The sequence below is a fragment of the Megalops cyprinoides genome, chromosome 1 (assembly GCF_013368585.1).
Source record: "Megalops cyprinoides isolate fMegCyp1 chromosome 1, fMegCyp1.pri, whole genome shotgun sequence".
In the NCBI taxonomy this organism is placed as follows: Eukaryota; Metazoa; Chordata; class Actinopteri; order Elopiformes; family Megalopidae; genus Megalops; species Megalops cyprinoides.
Window position 1 is genome coordinate 6,016,978 of NC_050583.1, and position 17,854 is coordinate 6,034,831.

At 40.4% G+C, this 17,854-nt stretch overlaps 2 protein-coding genes across 2 annotated transcripts; both read left to right on the forward strand.

Annotated features, from left to right (window-relative positions):
- Positions 1-1,444: 1,444 nt before the first annotated feature.
- Positions 1,445-4,813, forward strand: LOC118783608 (microfibril-associated glycoprotein 4-like). Its single transcript, XM_036537554.1, has 6 exons — positions 1,445-1,517; positions 2,424-2,499; positions 3,389-3,595; positions 3,781-3,877; positions 4,063-4,230; positions 4,394-4,813. Exons 2-6 carry the CDS (start codon positions 2,494-2,496, stop codon positions 4,660-4,662), a joined length of 747 nt encoding a protein of 248 aa, XP_036393447.1. The 5' UTR covers positions 1,445-1,517; positions 2,424-2,493; the 3' UTR covers positions 4,663-4,813.
- Positions 4,814-9,463: 4,650 nt separating this feature from the next.
- LOC118783588 (microfibril-associated glycoprotein 4-like) lies at positions 9,464-15,162 on the forward strand. Its single transcript, XM_036537531.1, has 6 exons — positions 9,464-9,541; positions 11,015-11,089; positions 12,756-12,962; positions 14,066-14,162; positions 14,339-14,506; positions 14,645-15,162. The coding sequence occupies exons 2-6, from the start codon at positions 11,084-11,086 to the stop codon at positions 14,956-14,958; spliced, it is 792 nt and encodes a 263-aa protein (XP_036393424.1). The 5' UTR covers positions 9,464-9,541; positions 11,015-11,083; the 3' UTR covers positions 14,959-15,162.
- Positions 15,163-17,854: the final 2,692 nt, after the last annotated feature.

A 17,854-nucleotide genomic window follows, 5' to 3' on the forward strand; every position in this document is an offset into this window, starting at 1 on the left:
TTTGATAGGAGAACCAGCTGAAATTGCAAACAATTGCATTTACGTTTACATTACGTTATTGTAATTTAGCAGAGTTACATAGGTTACAGTTTTACATATGATCCATTTATACAGCTGGATATTTACCGAGGCACTTCTGGGATATGTACCTTGCCCAAGGGTACAACAGCAGTGCCCCAGCAGGGAATTGAACCAGCAACATTTTGGTTATGAACCCTAGTGATTACCCATTCTATGCAATTTCTGTTGCCGTCTATCTCAAAATTAGGGGCTCAGTTAGTACCAGTTACGAATATTTGTGTGCGTGTGTGTGCAAGAAAGAAATTAAAACGTCACAGTCATGTCACAGTTCCTCTGAATGGTAATGTGGGCACAGTGAAATAAAAGGCAGTTCCCATCACTAATACAGATCTGCCCAGCCCTGCAGGCCAGATTCGGTTTCCAGATTCATCTGTGTGTAGCTCACAGCCCAGAATGCTGTTTATGTATTCTATGCTTTTGAGAAAGCTCTCTATTCTCTTCTTCAAAAGCATTGCTTTTGTTCGGCACCCTTTGTGACACACTAATACACACATATCAATACAGTCACACACACACACACACACCTCATATGACCTCATATCAGTTTAAGGTGTTTAAGGTTTAAAATGTTTCCTTGTGTTTCCTTGTCTGTTGAGTGTTTGGACTGCAGGATCACACAATGTAGATGTATGCATGGGCCATGGTAAAGCCTAGCCTCTAGCTGGTGAGATCGCATACCTGTAGCAATGGAGGACATTAATTAGCTGTTACATCAAAAGAACTTAGAAAAGAGAGAAAGAAGGACTCCAAACAGAGATAAAGTGGGATAGATATGACTTTATCAAACTCCAGACCTCAATCCAATTAACCATTTGTGATTTAACCTCAAGTAATAACAACAACAACAACAATAATAATAATAATAATAATAATAATAATAATAATAATAATAATATCCTATAGCACCCAAGGACCATTGTTTGGACCCGGTTCCATAGATGTAATACAAGATGCAAGAAGGAAAATGATAATAATAATGTGGATACATGATGAATGATGAAATAATGAATAAAGTCTATTATTTATGAAAAATATTACTGTGCCATGGGATGAGAGTATATTTCTCCTTTTACATCATGTTTTTTGTTCCTGTTTAGCCAGGCGTATCAATAATAATAATAATAATAATATTAATAATAATAATAATATGGAGGGGAATGTATCTGCTCCACTCTTCCAAAATGATGACATCACATGGGTTTCGCGAAATCAGTCGCAGCAAGGCCAAACGGGTTTCTGTCTGCAAAAATGCAGGAGAACGAGTCTGGACAGTGATGCAAGGGATATGGTAGAATTTGACGTGTTTAGAAAACACAAGAGGATTTGGAATTACGCCAGAGACTCCATCTATAAAGCTGTTGTACGCCGGTGCGGGCATTAGGCATCACTTGGAGCGAACACACTTTCCGGTCCCTGAGCACTGACACAGACAGCAGGTGAGCTGCAATGTTACTTCATTTCAATCCAAGTTCTGGGAGACTTTACAAATTTACGTTCACATTTTGTGGTTTACATTAGCTCAGCTGATAGCTGCACGCCGTATCTGGCTGTTCATTATCAAAGCAATATTGCCGGCTCTTGATTAATTTCACTGTGTGTGTTCTAAATTATTGTCTGTATAATTGATATGCATGTGCGTATGTGTGTGTGCATGTAGAGGGAGCGTTTGGGGATGTGATACACATTGCATTTCCAATGTTTTCTGTATTAACATTTGTTCATAAGCTGTTATCTTAACAGCTAGGTGTGCAGACAACATATATTGACTTAAAAATTATTATTTAGTCAGTCAGTCCTTTGCATTATATATTTTCACACTTTAGTAATAGATGTAATACATTTGTAGATGGATTAATAGATAATAGCTTTGTTTTGACATGTTAGAATATTACATTTTAGGCAATGTATATATTGTCTTGAAGCAGGCTCCATGGGTTCAGCTGATTAAAATGTTTTTAAAATCACACCCAACTCACTGGCAGTGCAGTAACTCTGAATTCACGTGCAAATGCCTGGTTCACAAAGTTGGTGTACTGGCATGTTTTGTGGTAATTTGGGTGTCATACAGGCTTTGCGGAGTTTATAGTGAGACAGGTAAACTGCAAATCCACTGTCAGACGACAACCTGTAGGAATAGAGTACACTCCTGTCCCACCCCACACGCACATGCAGTAAGCTGGCTCTGTGGAGCAGTGGAACTGGGCTTGTGTCCAGACGGTAACAGGTGTGAAAACAGGGGTGAGACAGTACTGCCGTATGCCTGAAAAAGATGTTTCATATGGTACGCCGTGGTACGCAATGTCCCCTCTCTTTTTTGGATCTTTTCTTTACCCCCGCTTCAGACAATCCCGATACTCTGAATCTTGAGCTGTTTGCTGTTCCAGCGGAAAACAGTCACAATTGGAATCCAACATGATGGTAAGATTAATGCAAACATTCCGTTACACTTTGTTACCTCATAATAGTTTGGGACTGGTGTTCCAGATTGCGAAACAGGCTAACAAAGGAGGTAAATGGGGTTTTTTTCTGTTTGATGTCATAAGAACCAGGGTTATCATATGGAATGCAGTTGGCTCTGATCTCTTTTTTCAGTCCATATCTCACGCCCTTATGCACTGTGTGTAAATTGGAGGTAGAGGAGCCCTAGTGTTAAGGGCATTGTTTTTTTTAACTTTGTGATGAAGTGGTGCTCTGAATTCTGTACTTCTGTTCTGTTTGAATGCCGTAACCTGTATAATGAAACAAAATATCAGGATGATAGTAGATAGCTATTGCATTCAGTGACCACTGGCAAACTTTGCAAAAAGAAACTTTTAAACATTGTTGCCTAAAATGGCTCTCATTAGATTTTTGGTTGTTTTATGGGATAAAGACGTATGTATAGTGTTCTGTATGAAATCGCAACATTACCATTGTAGACGAGAAGTTAAATAATTTGAACTATGACAAAAATATTGAGCTACAATAAACATATATTTGGATCATAAGAAAGAGACTGAAGACTGAAGTCATTTGTCTGAACAGGATCGTTTTGTTAGAATTTTAGCATTTAATGCAAAGTGCCCAAGTTAAAACAAATTGTTTGCTAAGGAATGATCATTATTTAAATTAAAAGTGAGAAGAATAAAAAACCGATGTAGGTCGATAACATATTGGGAGAAAAGTTTTAACCTTGTCTATTTCAAGTTCACCAGCATCCACTGACGTTCACATATAGCAGATGTAGTAACTCTTTACTGGTGTCTGCATACAGCAGATGCTGTGATGTTTGCACAGTCTCTCAGCGTTCCTCTCTCCTGGTGTGCAGGTCCCAGTGCTCCTCTTCCTGCTGCTTCCTGTGGCAATACTCTCACTTCCTGTGACAAAGTATCAGCCAATGGATTGTGAGGATGTCTACTACAATGGCTCTACACAGAGTGGGGTGTACACCATCTTCCCTGCTGGACAGCATTCTCCTGTCCAGGCCTACTGTGACATGGGCTGTAAGGAAGACAGTGATGGAGGAAGGTGGACAGTGAGTAACATCACCTGTCAGATAGATTCACCTGCTGAAGGTGTCTCTGCCACAGCTCCTGTGTCTGTGTGAAAATGACTAGATCTCAGTTATACATAAACTGATTTGGCTTGATTATGATTTTGATGATGATAGTGATGATGATGTCAATGAGGCTCACAGGGTAATATTCCTACATCTCTCAGGTGATTCAAAGGAGGATGGATGGCTCTGTGAACTTCTACAGACCCTGGGAGCAGTACAAGAGCGGCTTTGGGAATGTATCTGGAGAGTACTGGCTGGGTAAGGCTTTTTCACTCCCACAATGCACTGGATAAACCTGGAGAGGTGCTTCCTGGGTGAGATCCACCTACCCTGTCTGTGTGAAAGTAATGAATGCCTTCACATTTAAAGTGACACTGCACCTCAGCTGTACTAGAACTCTGTCCCTCAGTCTTGACCCTGATGCTAGTACTGTCTCACCGCAGGACTGGAGAACATCTTCCTTCTCACCTGGGCAAAGAAGTATGAGCTGAAGGTGGACATGGAGGACTTTGTGGGGGGGCAAGTCCATGCCCGATACTCCACCTTCTCCATCGATCCCGAGTCAGCTGGGTACAAGCTGCATGTTGGTGGCTACATCGATGGAGGATCAGGTGAGTGGAACAGCAAGAAGGCGGAGTCTCATCAGTCAGTGTCACAGTGTAAGGCTTACTGAAACCCAGCCTGGACTGCAACTGCAGCTACTGTTTCAGGGAAACAATTAATCATTTGCATCACTCTACCTGTGTCTTATCTCTGCTCGCCTCTGTTTCTTAGGTGACAGCTTGAGCTACCACAACGACATGCTCTTTTCCACCTTCGACAGAGACCAGGACACCTACTACTATTACAACTGTGCTGAAAGGTATCAGTCAGGGTTCTGGTTTAACAGCTGCATGTACACAAACCCCAATGCAGTGTATGCATGGGGACCCACGTATACCTATGAGACCGGCATCCAGTGGGGTACATGGAAGAGCTATTACTCCCTGAAGACCTTCACCATGAAGATCAGACCCTTGTCTCTGGATGAGGCGGAGGAGTAGGAGGAGCTTCTCTCCTGTCCCGCCCCCTTCTTCAGCCTTCCAGCCTATCGGTTAATGTAATGTCGCACAGGTCACCATGTAGCATTCACAATACCAGTCAAAAATCTGGACACACTTTTCTTTCCTTATTTTTACTATTTTCCACATTTTAGAATAAGAATAAAGACACAAAAATATGAAATAACACAAATAGAATTATGCAGTGTCCAAAAAAGTGTTGTAAACAAAGCAAAACTTGCACCTTATATTTTAGATTCTTCAAAATAGGCAAAAATATATATTTTTTTTAAATCAAAAATTTCTTTTTGGAAAGAAATTCATGCATTGGCATCAACTTCACTGTTTATAGGAAATATAAGAAAGAAACAAATTTCAAGCATTTAACATTAGATCAAAATGTCTTTGAATGCATGTTTCCTAGTATCTTAATCAAGGTGTGCTTGCAAAATACAGTAGCTATAGTCACATAGCTTCTTTATTGTAGCTGGGGTCAAGGTTTGTCAAAGTATAATGACATTCACAGTTGCTGCATATGTTGTACTTCATTACTTATTATATATGCTAAAAGATTTAGTAAAGAGTATGTACTGCACAGTATATTAGTATGCAGTATGCTAGTGTGTCATTTGGAACAGATCATGACAAGTGTTTAGGTCAGTGCTTATCTCTGTGTATCTGCAAGTGAGATACTCGTTGATATACTGTACCTCCAATGTTACTCCTATGGTTGCACTTATTAGTTGCACCTCGACTTGGCTCTTTTTTTTCTTTTTTGTGGAAAACTGTATGTTTTGGAATTGGCAAAGGTTTTCCTTATAATCATTGTTAATGTCATAGTTTGTATACTCATATCACCACTCTTGTTTCAATCATGTTATATTTAATCACTCAATCATGTTATATATGCTATATTTATCTTGCCGTGACAATGGCCTTGTTGTGGTTTTGGATAAGAGTGTCACACAAATCAATAAATGATTACAATGACTCAGCCCCTCCTTCTTGTCATACCTACTTCCTGTGTTTGACCTACATATTCCATGCTGTGTTTATCTAAAATCACCATTAGCCTATCTATGCCCCACCCAATCCTGGTCTCTGAGCAGCTCACTGGCTACATATGCTCCTGTGTGTGTTTGTGTGTGTGTGTGTGTGTGTACATCTAAGTGCAGTTGTGTGTGCTTGCTTTGTATATACTTCACAAATACATCTTCACAGCATCTATTCTTAACCTGGATGGTGTCTGTCTGTAAAATATCCATTTTTAGGCACTTTTCTGATCAGAAAGGACAATTCTGATTCTTTCTGTACATACAGATGTACAGAAAATTACAACACATACCTGTATTGCACACATTAAGGACAAGATCAGTGCGGCACCGAATTGAGGTGACACTTCTCTGCAAGAGAGTGGGAGGGGTCTGGAGGTCTGGTGGGCGGGGCCTAAATGGGGAGTTCTAGGGCAGGTCCTAAACAGAGAGTGTGGGAGGGCCATAAATGGAGTCATATTGCTTCTGAAAGAGAACATTTCCTCATTCTCCACTGACAGATCTAGAGACAAAGATCCGATCTTCATGGCCATCGCACGCGGGGCGTAGGTGTGCCAGGATTCCAGTGCTAAAGGGCCAGCTCCCTGCCCATGTGCACAAACCGCTGGGCTTTGCATTGTAGATGCTTTTTAAAACACAGGGCAGCGGTGTGGCATTGTGGTAAGGCCCAGGCCTTGCAACCAAAAGGTTGCTGGTTTGATTCCCTGTTAGGGCACTGCTGTTGTACCCTTGGGCAAGGTCAGTGGTGTCGTTAGGCCCAATCATTTGGGGCTAGAGCCCCGAATATTTTAAGCCTAGCCCTGAATATTTTCGCCCTGAAAAAGGAGGTGTTTATAGCAAAACAACAGACAGACAGTGTAACAGAGCGGAACTCGACTTGCAGCGTCTGAAGGTTTGATAATATTTATTTATTATAAAGGTAGACATAACCTCCCCAACCTACCAATGCCGATCTCCCTTCAAAAAAAAAAAAAGACAAGCCCCGGGCAAATTTGACTTAGCCCCGCATCTTTTCAATAGCTAGAAATGTCCCTGGGCAAGGTACTTAACCAAGAATTGTCTCAGTAAATATGGAGCTGTACAAATGGGTAACAGGTAAAACATTGTAACCTATGTAAGTCACTCTGGATAAGAGTGTCTGCTAAATGCCAACAATGTAATCTAATGCGTACAGCTTGGACCCAGTGCAGTTTTTTTTTTGACAATGATGTCAAAAGGGAAAAATGAAAAATTTTCTTTACTAATCCTATTATCTTGCATCAGTGCATCAGTGTTGGGTTCATGTAAGGTTAGCCTAGTCACTGTTTCTGTGTGTTAAGACTATCATCAGTACATTTACAAAAGCTAGCAAGCTTTAATTAGAATGCCATCCTGTTTTGTCTTCAGATGTGCAAGCAGACAAAAGAGTCAGGGGTCTCATTTTACCAAAATGAAAGGGCTCACACCTCTTCCAACAGACCCTGAGATATCTACAACAAGCAAAAAAAAAAAAAAAAAAAAAACGTGTGGATTGGACCAAATGACATTTCATCAACAGGTTTGCAGAGGACCCTTCATAACAGATAAAAAATTACATTTCTAAAGATATCAATTTCCACTTTGGAGTTTTGGATCTTGGTGCTTCTAGAGTTAGTAAGGTTAATAGATCCTGCAGTTTTGGAAATTCTTGAACAGTACAGTTTGCCAGCCCTCTTGGCTCTCTCCTTTCACAGGTATGTCCTGAAGCTGGCTTGGAGCGTTAGGGATCTATAGGTTAAACTAATTTACTTTGCCACTTACCCACATTCATTTCTTATCGAAATTTAACTGCTATTTATTTAAGGAAAAAGCCTTCACGAATGTGTGTGTGTGTGTGTGTGAGTGAGTGCTGGCTCTTGAGACAAATAAAAAGGTGACAGATGATCTCTTCTCTTGCAAAGTGTTGCATTCGTTTGGTGCTCTCGTTATCCCCTGGCAACATGGTAACAAGCACACAAATTGATAGTCATACTTATACCCTCAAAGACACACACACACACACACACACACACACACACACATATATTTAACAGAACTGACGACTGCTAAGAGCTATATATACACACATGTATACACACAGAGGTCACAATGGTCACAGACATGCAGTACAGCAGCATGGTGCTCTGGGTACAGGGAAGTACGTGGTAATTCCCAGCACTAGCACAGATCCACCCAGCCCCGCAGGTTGTTCATGTGCTGTATGGTTCTGAAAACTGTGTATTCATGCTTCTGAAGTATTATTTGGTGCCCTCGTGACACTAAAAAACACACAATGAAACAATCACACACACTCTCTGGCACAGTGTCTCTCTCTCTCTCTCTCTCTCTCATACACACGCACACACACACACATATACACATGCACACACACACACACACACACACACACACACACACACACACACACACACACACACTATTACCATACACTGTCACAGATGCACACAAACTGTACACAATCATGACCTTAAATCCCCAAATGTCTTTTAAGTTCAAAGTGTGTGTGTGTATCCTTGTCTTTTGAGTGATTGAACTGCAAAATCACATAATGTAGGTATATACACACGAGTCATACCAATACTCCCATAGAATATGAGGTGTCTCTGACTCCTCCCTCCTTTCTTTCTTTCAGTACAGCAGAGAGAGTATGTGTCCAGTACAGCGTCTAGCTGGATAATTCATTAATGGTCAACACCTGTAGCAATAGCACACATTAATTAGCTGATACATTATCACACATCTAAGATAAAGGGAGACAGAGAGAGAGAGAGAGAGAGAGAGAGAGAGAGAGAGATTCCAGAAAGAGAGAGCCAGAGAGCAAGTAAGACAGAGATATAGCAAAAAAAACAGTTGGTCAATTACATTGTTATATGTTCATAATGTAGCAGACACTATTATCTACACTCTTAATTATGCAGCTAGATGTGTACTGAGGCAATTGCAAGTTAAGAACCTCTCCCAAAGGTACAACAGCAGTGCCCCAGTGGGGCCCAGAAACCTTTCAGTTAAAAGCCCTGATTCTGACCGCTATGCCGCACTTCCGCCCAATATCAGAATATCAATGTGCACATAAGCTCTCAATGTTCCATTCATCCAAATATACAAACGTACAAAGAAATGTACTAAGTTAACTGAGCATGAACTCAGCGTTGTCAGCTGTTCATCTAAAGCGCCAGACCTCAACTGTGTTGAAATTTGTCATTCCATCTCAAAAAACAATGCGTACAAAACATCTCAAAGGCCTAGAAGAGTTCTGCTAAGGAGGACAGTCACAAATCCCATTCAGAAATTCTGTAAAACACTACAGGAAGCACCACAGAAAAAATGTCAAATACTTACGCATTTTCTTTTGTTTGTTTTAAGAATAAGAATAAGAATAAGAATAAGAAATACTTTATTAATCCCGAAGGAAATTTGAGATTATATGTTATGATTATATGTTTCATGTTTTATATTCCTATTTAGTCAGGAATGAATGTAGTCAATATGATTATGCAGGGAGCTGTATCAGTTTCCTGCATTCCAAAATGCACATGCATCACATGGACTATTTGGACTATTAGGAAATCAATCACAAGAAGAATACATTTTCACCTGAGGAAAAATGTCTTGCAAAAATGCAGGACAACAAGTTTAAAACAGTGATGAAAATTAAGCATGCATAGATAATTAGAGGTGTTTGTGATGTATACAATGGGATTTCTGCCAGGGACTTCATCTATAAAAGTGTCTGAGACTACTGTAGGGGAAACAGTACCCATCACTCAGAGCAACAACACTGTCCTGTCCCTGGTTACTGACACGGAAAGGAGGTGAGCTGCTATATTACTTCACTTCAACAAAGGTTTGAGAGACTTACGTTTTTAAATTTCAAATTCACTGAATTTCGGTGTTTTGCTTGTGCTTGTGTGTCGGATAGGGGTTTGTGATACGCACTGAATTTTACATGGTTTTCCGCGTGCATATTTAATCACAAGATTTTGCCTTAATGGCTAGTACAGAAACAATTTTTCCCAGATTAAGACTAAATCTCAGACCTATATTTCAAACTTTCAAATCTGAAATAAAATTTGCAATAAAATAAAATTCTTTTTCCATAGGTTTAGCTTTAGACTATCAATCTAAAAAGATCTAAGTTCTTTAAAACTGAGTTCAAAACAGTTCAAAAAGAAATACTTTAAAAGAAGTATTTAGCTCATGTCTTAAGTCTCAGTTTATAAATTAAACATTGATTTTGTATCCTAAATCTGAGATTTGCTTACTTAAGCTTTCAGTTTGAGAATTGAAAGCTTAAGAACAAATATCAGATTTAGGATATAAAATAAATGTTTTCTATTTAAAAAATATTTACACACAAAATATTACTTACCCTGTATCTGAAATATGTTTATTATATTCATCATATTTATTATATTCTTCATAGACCAAAAAATTATTGTTGTTTGATGTCACGACAGCAATGATGATCATTGGATCATTGTGATCATCAGTGGATCATTGTTATGAACAGTATGTTTAGCTACATGCAGAGACAGTTAATTACATCAGTACCCAGTCTGCTAAGCCGAGAAACTAAGGCAATGCTGTATAATGCCAGCCTTTGGGAAGCACAGATTCGTATTAATGAGTTATTCTGAGGGTATGAACGTGGCTAACTTCAACAGCTTCCTCACCCAGACTTGAGTTATACAGCAATTAATTGGCAAATCTGTTTTATTCATTTACTTCAGATCACAGGGGTGTGTCCAGGAAGTTCAAACAATGTCAGTGAGGTATCTAAAGGTTCAATTCACTGAAGATGTGCTGTCCCACTAAAGACAAGCAAACTGCTTAAAGACTATAATATTTATCTGCATGTTTAAAATTACAGGGCTACCCAGTTGCCTCTTTAACTCTTACTAATTACTGTGATTTAGACCAAAGAGTAAAGCAGTAACACCCTATATGTCTGTATTCTTAAAATCTTCATGAAGCATCTTTAAAACCTTCATTAATATGACATAATGTCTTTAACCTTTATTATGTATGTCATAACACATGTATTGTACAAAGGCATCCTCAGAGCCTTATTATAGCCAGAAGGTTCTAGGCAGGAAAACTGGGTGAGACGTTACTTCCATACGCTTGAGAAACCTATTTTCACCTGAATAGCTACAACAAACTGCTAGCTCCACAGACTAAATCAAAGACATGAAATGTTCATACAGTGTGCCACCTGCCAGGCTTCGGTAAGCACAATGTAACTCCCTCTTTCTTTGTTGGTTCTTTTCTTTACCCCACTTCAGACAATCCTGATATTCTGAATATTGAGCTGTTTGCCATTCCAGCTAAAAGGGTCATATTTGGAGTCCAGTATGACGGTAAGATGAATGCAAACATTCTATTATCGTGTGTGACCTCATAATGGTTTAGGACTGATGTTCTAAACAGCTCATAAAGTTAATGAGGGGGATAATGGGTTTCGGCTGTTTGATCGAATAAAACTCAGGGCTAATGCATGGAATGCAGTCAGTGCTGTTCGCTGGTGTCAGTCATTATTTCACACTGTTATGCATTGTGTGTGAGCTGGAATGGGAGGATTGCCAGCTTTAGAGGTGTGGTTTCACTTCACAAAGCGATGAAGTGGTATTTGCAACTCTGCGCTTGCCTTCTGCCAAAATTAGGTTTACTTCTGAGAGGTGACGAGCTTCAGTAATTCCACTACATATAATTAATCAACTTTTAGTTGACTGACTATATATTCATGTTAGTCTACTTCAGACATATAATATTTCTTTCCACAATATATATATTTTTTTTGTTTTTTTTTTGTTTGTTTGTTTATAACGCTTTTTTGGTCGCTGCTGTCAGTACTGCGGCTTCGTAGCCGGTTTGTTTTTGTTTTCCCCGGCCATGTGCTCTTGTTTTCTGTTCTCTCGTTTGCCCTTGTTTCTCCGCTTGTGGCTTGATTGCTCATCTGTTTCACCTGCCCGCTTGTTCACCTGTGTCTCGTTGGCTTGTTAGCTTGTGCATTTATAACCCGTCGGTTTCCTAGCTCATTGCTAGCTCGTCTCAGTTTATCTGTTTCGCAGCGAGCATTCTCTCGGCCTGCCTGCCTGCCTGCCTGCCTGCCTGCCTGCCTGCCGATCTTGCCTGTTTCCCGACTACGAGTTTTTGGATCCGATTCTGTACCGTCCGCTGCGCTTTCCTGGTTTTTTGACATTGCCTGTTTTTGACCCTGTTTTCTGGATTCTCCCCGAGGACTGTATTAAATCGCTCGTGCATCCTTCACCCCTGTCTGTGCCTGAGTCCCTGCCTGGGTCCTGACAGCTGCATAATTCCATATTGTGTTATTTCATATTTGTCATGTCTTTACTATTATTCTAAAATGTGGAAAATAGTAAAAATAAAGGGAAGTGTGTCCAAACGTTTGACTGGTGCTGCATATATATATCAGTATATATGAGTTCTAATGAAAGCAAAGTTCTTTAGTGCCCTCCTGTATATCTGTTACACGTGTATGTTATTGTTATTGTTACTTTTTTTAATAAAATAGATTTGATATGGTCTGACGTACTGCCAGAAAGAACTTTTTGCTTGATGACAAGGCTGAGGACATTAAAGTGTGAGTGTGATGTGTGTACCAACAATGCCTATGTATTAATTAGCAGTAATAATATAACAAACTCGCTAGATTAAGCATGTACAAAAATTTCACACATGGTATTCATAAGGTCTTTATGGATGAAAAAAGTGGGAGAGAATATTGTTATGTTAAAGGCGAGCCATTTCAAAACACTGAGAGGGAAACGCTATTTCACATTGAGGTAAAAATATTTTACAGTAGTTGTTTTTTCCATATTTTTTGGTTGCAAGATGGGCAACCAGGTATCACAAAATGGTTTCCAAAACCTGTTGATTGGTGTCATGTGGTTCCCCCGGCAACTATGCAGCTGTTAATAACAACCCTGTTTCACTGATGTCTACATACAGCAGATGCTGTGATGTTTGCATAGTCTCTCAGTGTTCATCTTTCCTGGCGTGCAGGTCCCAGTGCTCCTCTTCCTGCTGCTTCCTGTGGCAATACTCTCACTTCCTGTGAAAAAGTACCAGCCAATGGATTGTGAGGATGTCTACTACAACGGCTCTACAGAGAGCAGGGTGTACACCATCTTCCCTGCTGGACAGCATTCTCCTGTCCAGGTCTTCTGTGAGATGGGCTGTGAGGAAGACAGTGATGGAGGAAGGTGGACAGTGAGTAACATCACCTGTGAGATAAATTCACCTGATTAAATGATCTCTCCACCACAGTTCCCGTGAATGTGTGTGTAAAGGAGTGTGCCCGAGCGGAGATGTGGTCAAGACTGAAGAGGGGACAACTGCAGACAAAAGTTTCCAATTTGAAAACTTTTTATTTTACTTTAGGCTACCAGCAGGGTTATAAGCATGCAGACACTAAAGACAAACCAACAAAACACTTTGGCAAAAAAAAAAAGGAAAAGAACACTGAGACAATGCCCATATACTAACTAGGCCCTATTACAAAGGTCCCATGGCATGACCTCTCACTTCAGAGGCATCTCCTCGTCTGAGCTACACAGCAACCATATAAAACCCTGGTCTCATCCATTGCACAGACATAAATCAATTAACTACTACACACAATATTTCATTGTTCTAAGCACCTAGGCAAAACACCTTCCTTACAGACAATCAGGTGTTTATTTTATCAATGCCCTTAGACACTTCTTTAACGATTAAAATAAATTTGCACGGAGCACCCCTGCACCAATGAGCGCTTCCTTATCGGAGCGCGAAAAGAGCGCAGAAAAAGCTTCCCCGTCCTGCTCGCTCACACCCAGAAGACAACAGGAGTACATGAACCACCAGTCAGTAGGTACATACATTTAGAAACAGCATAAATAACAGCCAACTAGCAAGTGTTCTGATGTTAAATGTGCGCACTAAAAGAACTCTTACATAGCCGCTTTAAATAAATTGCGATTCTAAATTACAATGTACCGTGTTTTGCGTCTTTCCTTGATTCTGTTACTTACATTACAACTTTTAATTGTTATCACAGACTCTAGCTAAACCCCAGACCTACCAGCAAACACATTAACATCATACAAACCGACAGTAAAGCATTATTTGCGGTTTCATCTTGTCATTGTTCATGCGGAGGCGGAAAAGCCGCAGATCCCAGTGACGGACGCGCTGCGCTCCGTCACAGTGTGGAAGCTCCTTTATCTCAGTTATGAGAAAACTAATGGAAATTATGGTGATTGATTATTTTTATGATCACAGCAGTGACAATATCAATGAGGCTCACTGGTTGATATTCCTGTGTCTCTCAGGTGATTCAGAGGAGGATGGATGGCTCTGTGAACTTCTACAAGCCCTGGGAGCAGTACAAGAACGGCTTTGGGAATGTATCTGGAGAGTACTGGCTGGGTAAGGCTTTTTCACTCCCACAATGCACTGGGTAAAGTGTTGCTCGGGTAAGACCCATTTATCCCATATGTCTGAAGGTAATGAATACCTTCATATTTAAAGTGACTCTACACTTCTCCTGTACTAGAACTCTTTCGCTCAGTAATGACCCTGATGCCAGTACTGTCTCACTTCAGGACTGGAGAACATCTTCCTTCTCACCTGGGCAAAGAAGTATGAGCTGAAGGTGGACATGGAGGACTTTGAGGGGGGGAAGGTCCACGCCACGTACGCCACCTTTGCTATCGACTCTGAGGCAGATGGGTACAGGCTGCAGCTTGGAAAGTACATAGATGGAGGAGCAGGTGAGTGGCACAGCAGCTAAGCTGGTATGATTGTTCCTGGAAAAAAAAAAAAACTTGGATCTGCAACTGTTTTAGGGTAATAAATGAATTGTGACTATGTCTGCTGATGACTGAACTCTCCTCTTTTCTGTCTGTCAGGAGATGCTCTGAGCTATCACAATCAGCAAAAGTTTTCCACCTTCGACAAGGACCAGGATAACTACTACTACTATTATTACTACTCTTATTATAACTGTGCTGAAAGACATCAGGGAGGATTTTGGTTTAACTCCTGCATGAATGCAAACCCCAACGGCTTGTACGTGTGGGGGCAGACCAGCAACTATGACATCGGTGTCAAGTGGCAGACCTGGAAGAGCTACTACTCCCTGAAGTCCATCACCATGAAGATCAGACCCTTGTCTCTGGATGATGTGGAGGATAACAAGGGGCCTGTCTCTGCTATCCCATAGGAGTAGGAGGAGCTTCCATGCCCCCACTCCTCCCTGATTCTGCCACGCCCACTCACTATATCTGAGCCACACACTTCCTGTCACAAGCCATGGTGTAGGTCAATGTGTGGCTCTGCGTGTGTAGGTCAATGGTGTAGGTCAATGTGTAGCTCTAGGTGTGATATTAGTTGCTCCTATGTTACACCACAGTTGCTCTTATAGTTATTTGTACTTTCGGATCCGGAAAGGTCTTCAATGGGTTATGATTGTTTGTATGATTCTATCACCACTGCTATGTTTAATCACTGGTATGTTAGTACACATGGGCTTCTTTTTGTAGGCTGTGGTGATTTATAACTGTATGTATCTAGTAATAACATCTTTGCTGGCTCTGGATAACAGTGTTAGAAACATGAATAAAAAATTATAGTGATGCATGCACTCCCCCGCCCCCTCTTGTCAAGCCCACTTCCTGAGTTTGACCTGCCAACTTCCTGGAATCTTAGTGAATCTAGAATCAATATGTACACTGCTGACCTCCAGAGCACCCATTGGGTTTTGAAGTATGCATGTGTGTGTGTATGTGTGTGTGTTTGGGTGCGTATATATCAGGCAAATATTCACATGTGTGTATGAATAGCTTCTTCCCATTTGCTGAGGTCCATTTGGTTGGCATGAACTTGACAAATTGTTGCTATTGGTCAATTTGTTCCTATTGGTCAATTTGTATGCCGGCCATGACAGAATTCTCTGATGTAAATGTCGGTAGATATGAATGGTAAATAGAATTTTCGTACATCATTTTAATATCATTGCAAAGTTGAGTGCCTGTCGCTTTTATGAAATGGAATCATTGTTGGCTGAATTTAGGGCTAACATTGGCTAGCTACATAAAGACAAGCGACCGTATTTAACAAGTTTTACTGAGTGCATAAAATATAACTCACATAGTGCCTAAAAACACCTATAACTGGGCCAATATTCATTGACTTACCCGCTAGCAAATCCAGCCTAAGTTGGTAGGACAATGGAAATTAAGCAAACTAGCAATAAAACAAATGTCACTAGTCTGATTAAAGAACTAAGAACATAAAATAAAGAGCAAAGAATAAAGTAGTAAGAACAGTCACTACTAAGGACAAAATCTTCACTAGTGACAACTGTACTGCCATTAACGAGATGGCAGAGATAGTGTCCCTAGTTAATCAGTGACATCTGATTAAGTGTTAAAATAGTGGAACTGAGTTATTCCTGCACTGTAATTCCTATTGCAGGACTGACTGTGGTGTTTGTGGGCATAAATGATGCACTCATGAACTAATCCTCATTAGCAGAATGAATTTGATGTTAATGATGTACAATTCAGTATTGCACCTTGAGTCACACTCACCTAGATTAGCAGAGTGAGTGTGAGTTTAGATAGAGGTAAGAGAACACTCTTTGACCTGCTGACCCTATCATCAACCCCAGCCCGCACCGCTGTGTTCGAAGTACAGGGAAGTAAGAGGCAGTTCCCATCACTGACACAGATCCACGCACTTCTACGGGTTATGGCCTCATCTTCTATGCTCTAATAACAGCCCAGAATGTTTACATGTATTATGTGCTTTTGAGAAACGCACCTCTGTTCTTGGAAAGTATTTTTGGTTCCCTAGTTACATGCTGATAAACATACAATGGTTCTGTCTCACACACACAAACACACATGCATCACACACACACACACACACACACACACACACACACACACACACGCATCACACACAGACACACACACACTCACAGACACACACACACACACACACACACTCACACACACACACACGCATCACACACACACACACACACACACACACTTACTTAACCCACAATTACCTCAGTAAATATCCAGCTGTATAAATGGATAACAGCAAAAATTGTAACCCATGTAAGTTGCCCTGGTTAGGAGTGTCTGCTAAATGCCAGTAATATAATGTAACCCTTCACATTGTGCTGTTGCATTTCATTGCGATTGTCACAATAGCCGCGCACACCCAGCACACACCCTCATATAAACGCAGAGCTTTCCAGATCCAGGTGATGTCTGAGTGCATAAAATATAACTGATTCATGATGATATACCATTCATGATGATATACCAGCCCTCACCTGCGGCGGGGGTGCCACCACGGGCCTGAAAGTGACATGGCAGTGGTGAGCAGCAGGGTGGCAGTGTGGAATAGTGAGCAAGAATAGAATAGTGATGTTTTTGTTAGTGGGTAGAATAGTAATGTTTTTTCACACATTCTAGCACAGTTCTAAGACTACTTTTTGCAACACGTTCAATTACCAGTCATTTTTTTTAAAACGTACAATCATGAAATACATACTATTTGGATATTATTGTAGCTGAACTTGTGCTGAATACAAAAAAAAGTCATGTCACTTTGAAAATACTGCTTACATTTGTTCAAATCGACAAGAATATCAGAGCATGCCAAAATCATCAGAGTGTCTGAAAATACTTACTGCTTCTGTACTCTTGGGCGAGGGACTTAACCCACAATTGCCTCAGCAAATATCCAGCTGTAGACGTGGATAGCACTGTAAAAAAGTGTAACCTATGTAAGTCCCTCTGGATAAGAGCGTCTGCTAAATGCCAGTAACGTAATAATGTAAATGTAATGAAACCTGCAATGACCCCAGTACCGACTGTGATGTTTGTGGGCATTAATAATGCACCCATGAACTCATTTGCATTAGCAGAATGAATGAGATGGTTATATTGTACTCCGATGCTGAATACTGAACTCTGAATCATACTCACCTTTATTAGTACTTTGAGTGTAAAATTTGATTGAGTTCATATATTATGCTTTGGCTTGCTAATCCTATTCCTAACCATAACCATCGTGTTCTATGTCCAAGGAAGTAAGAG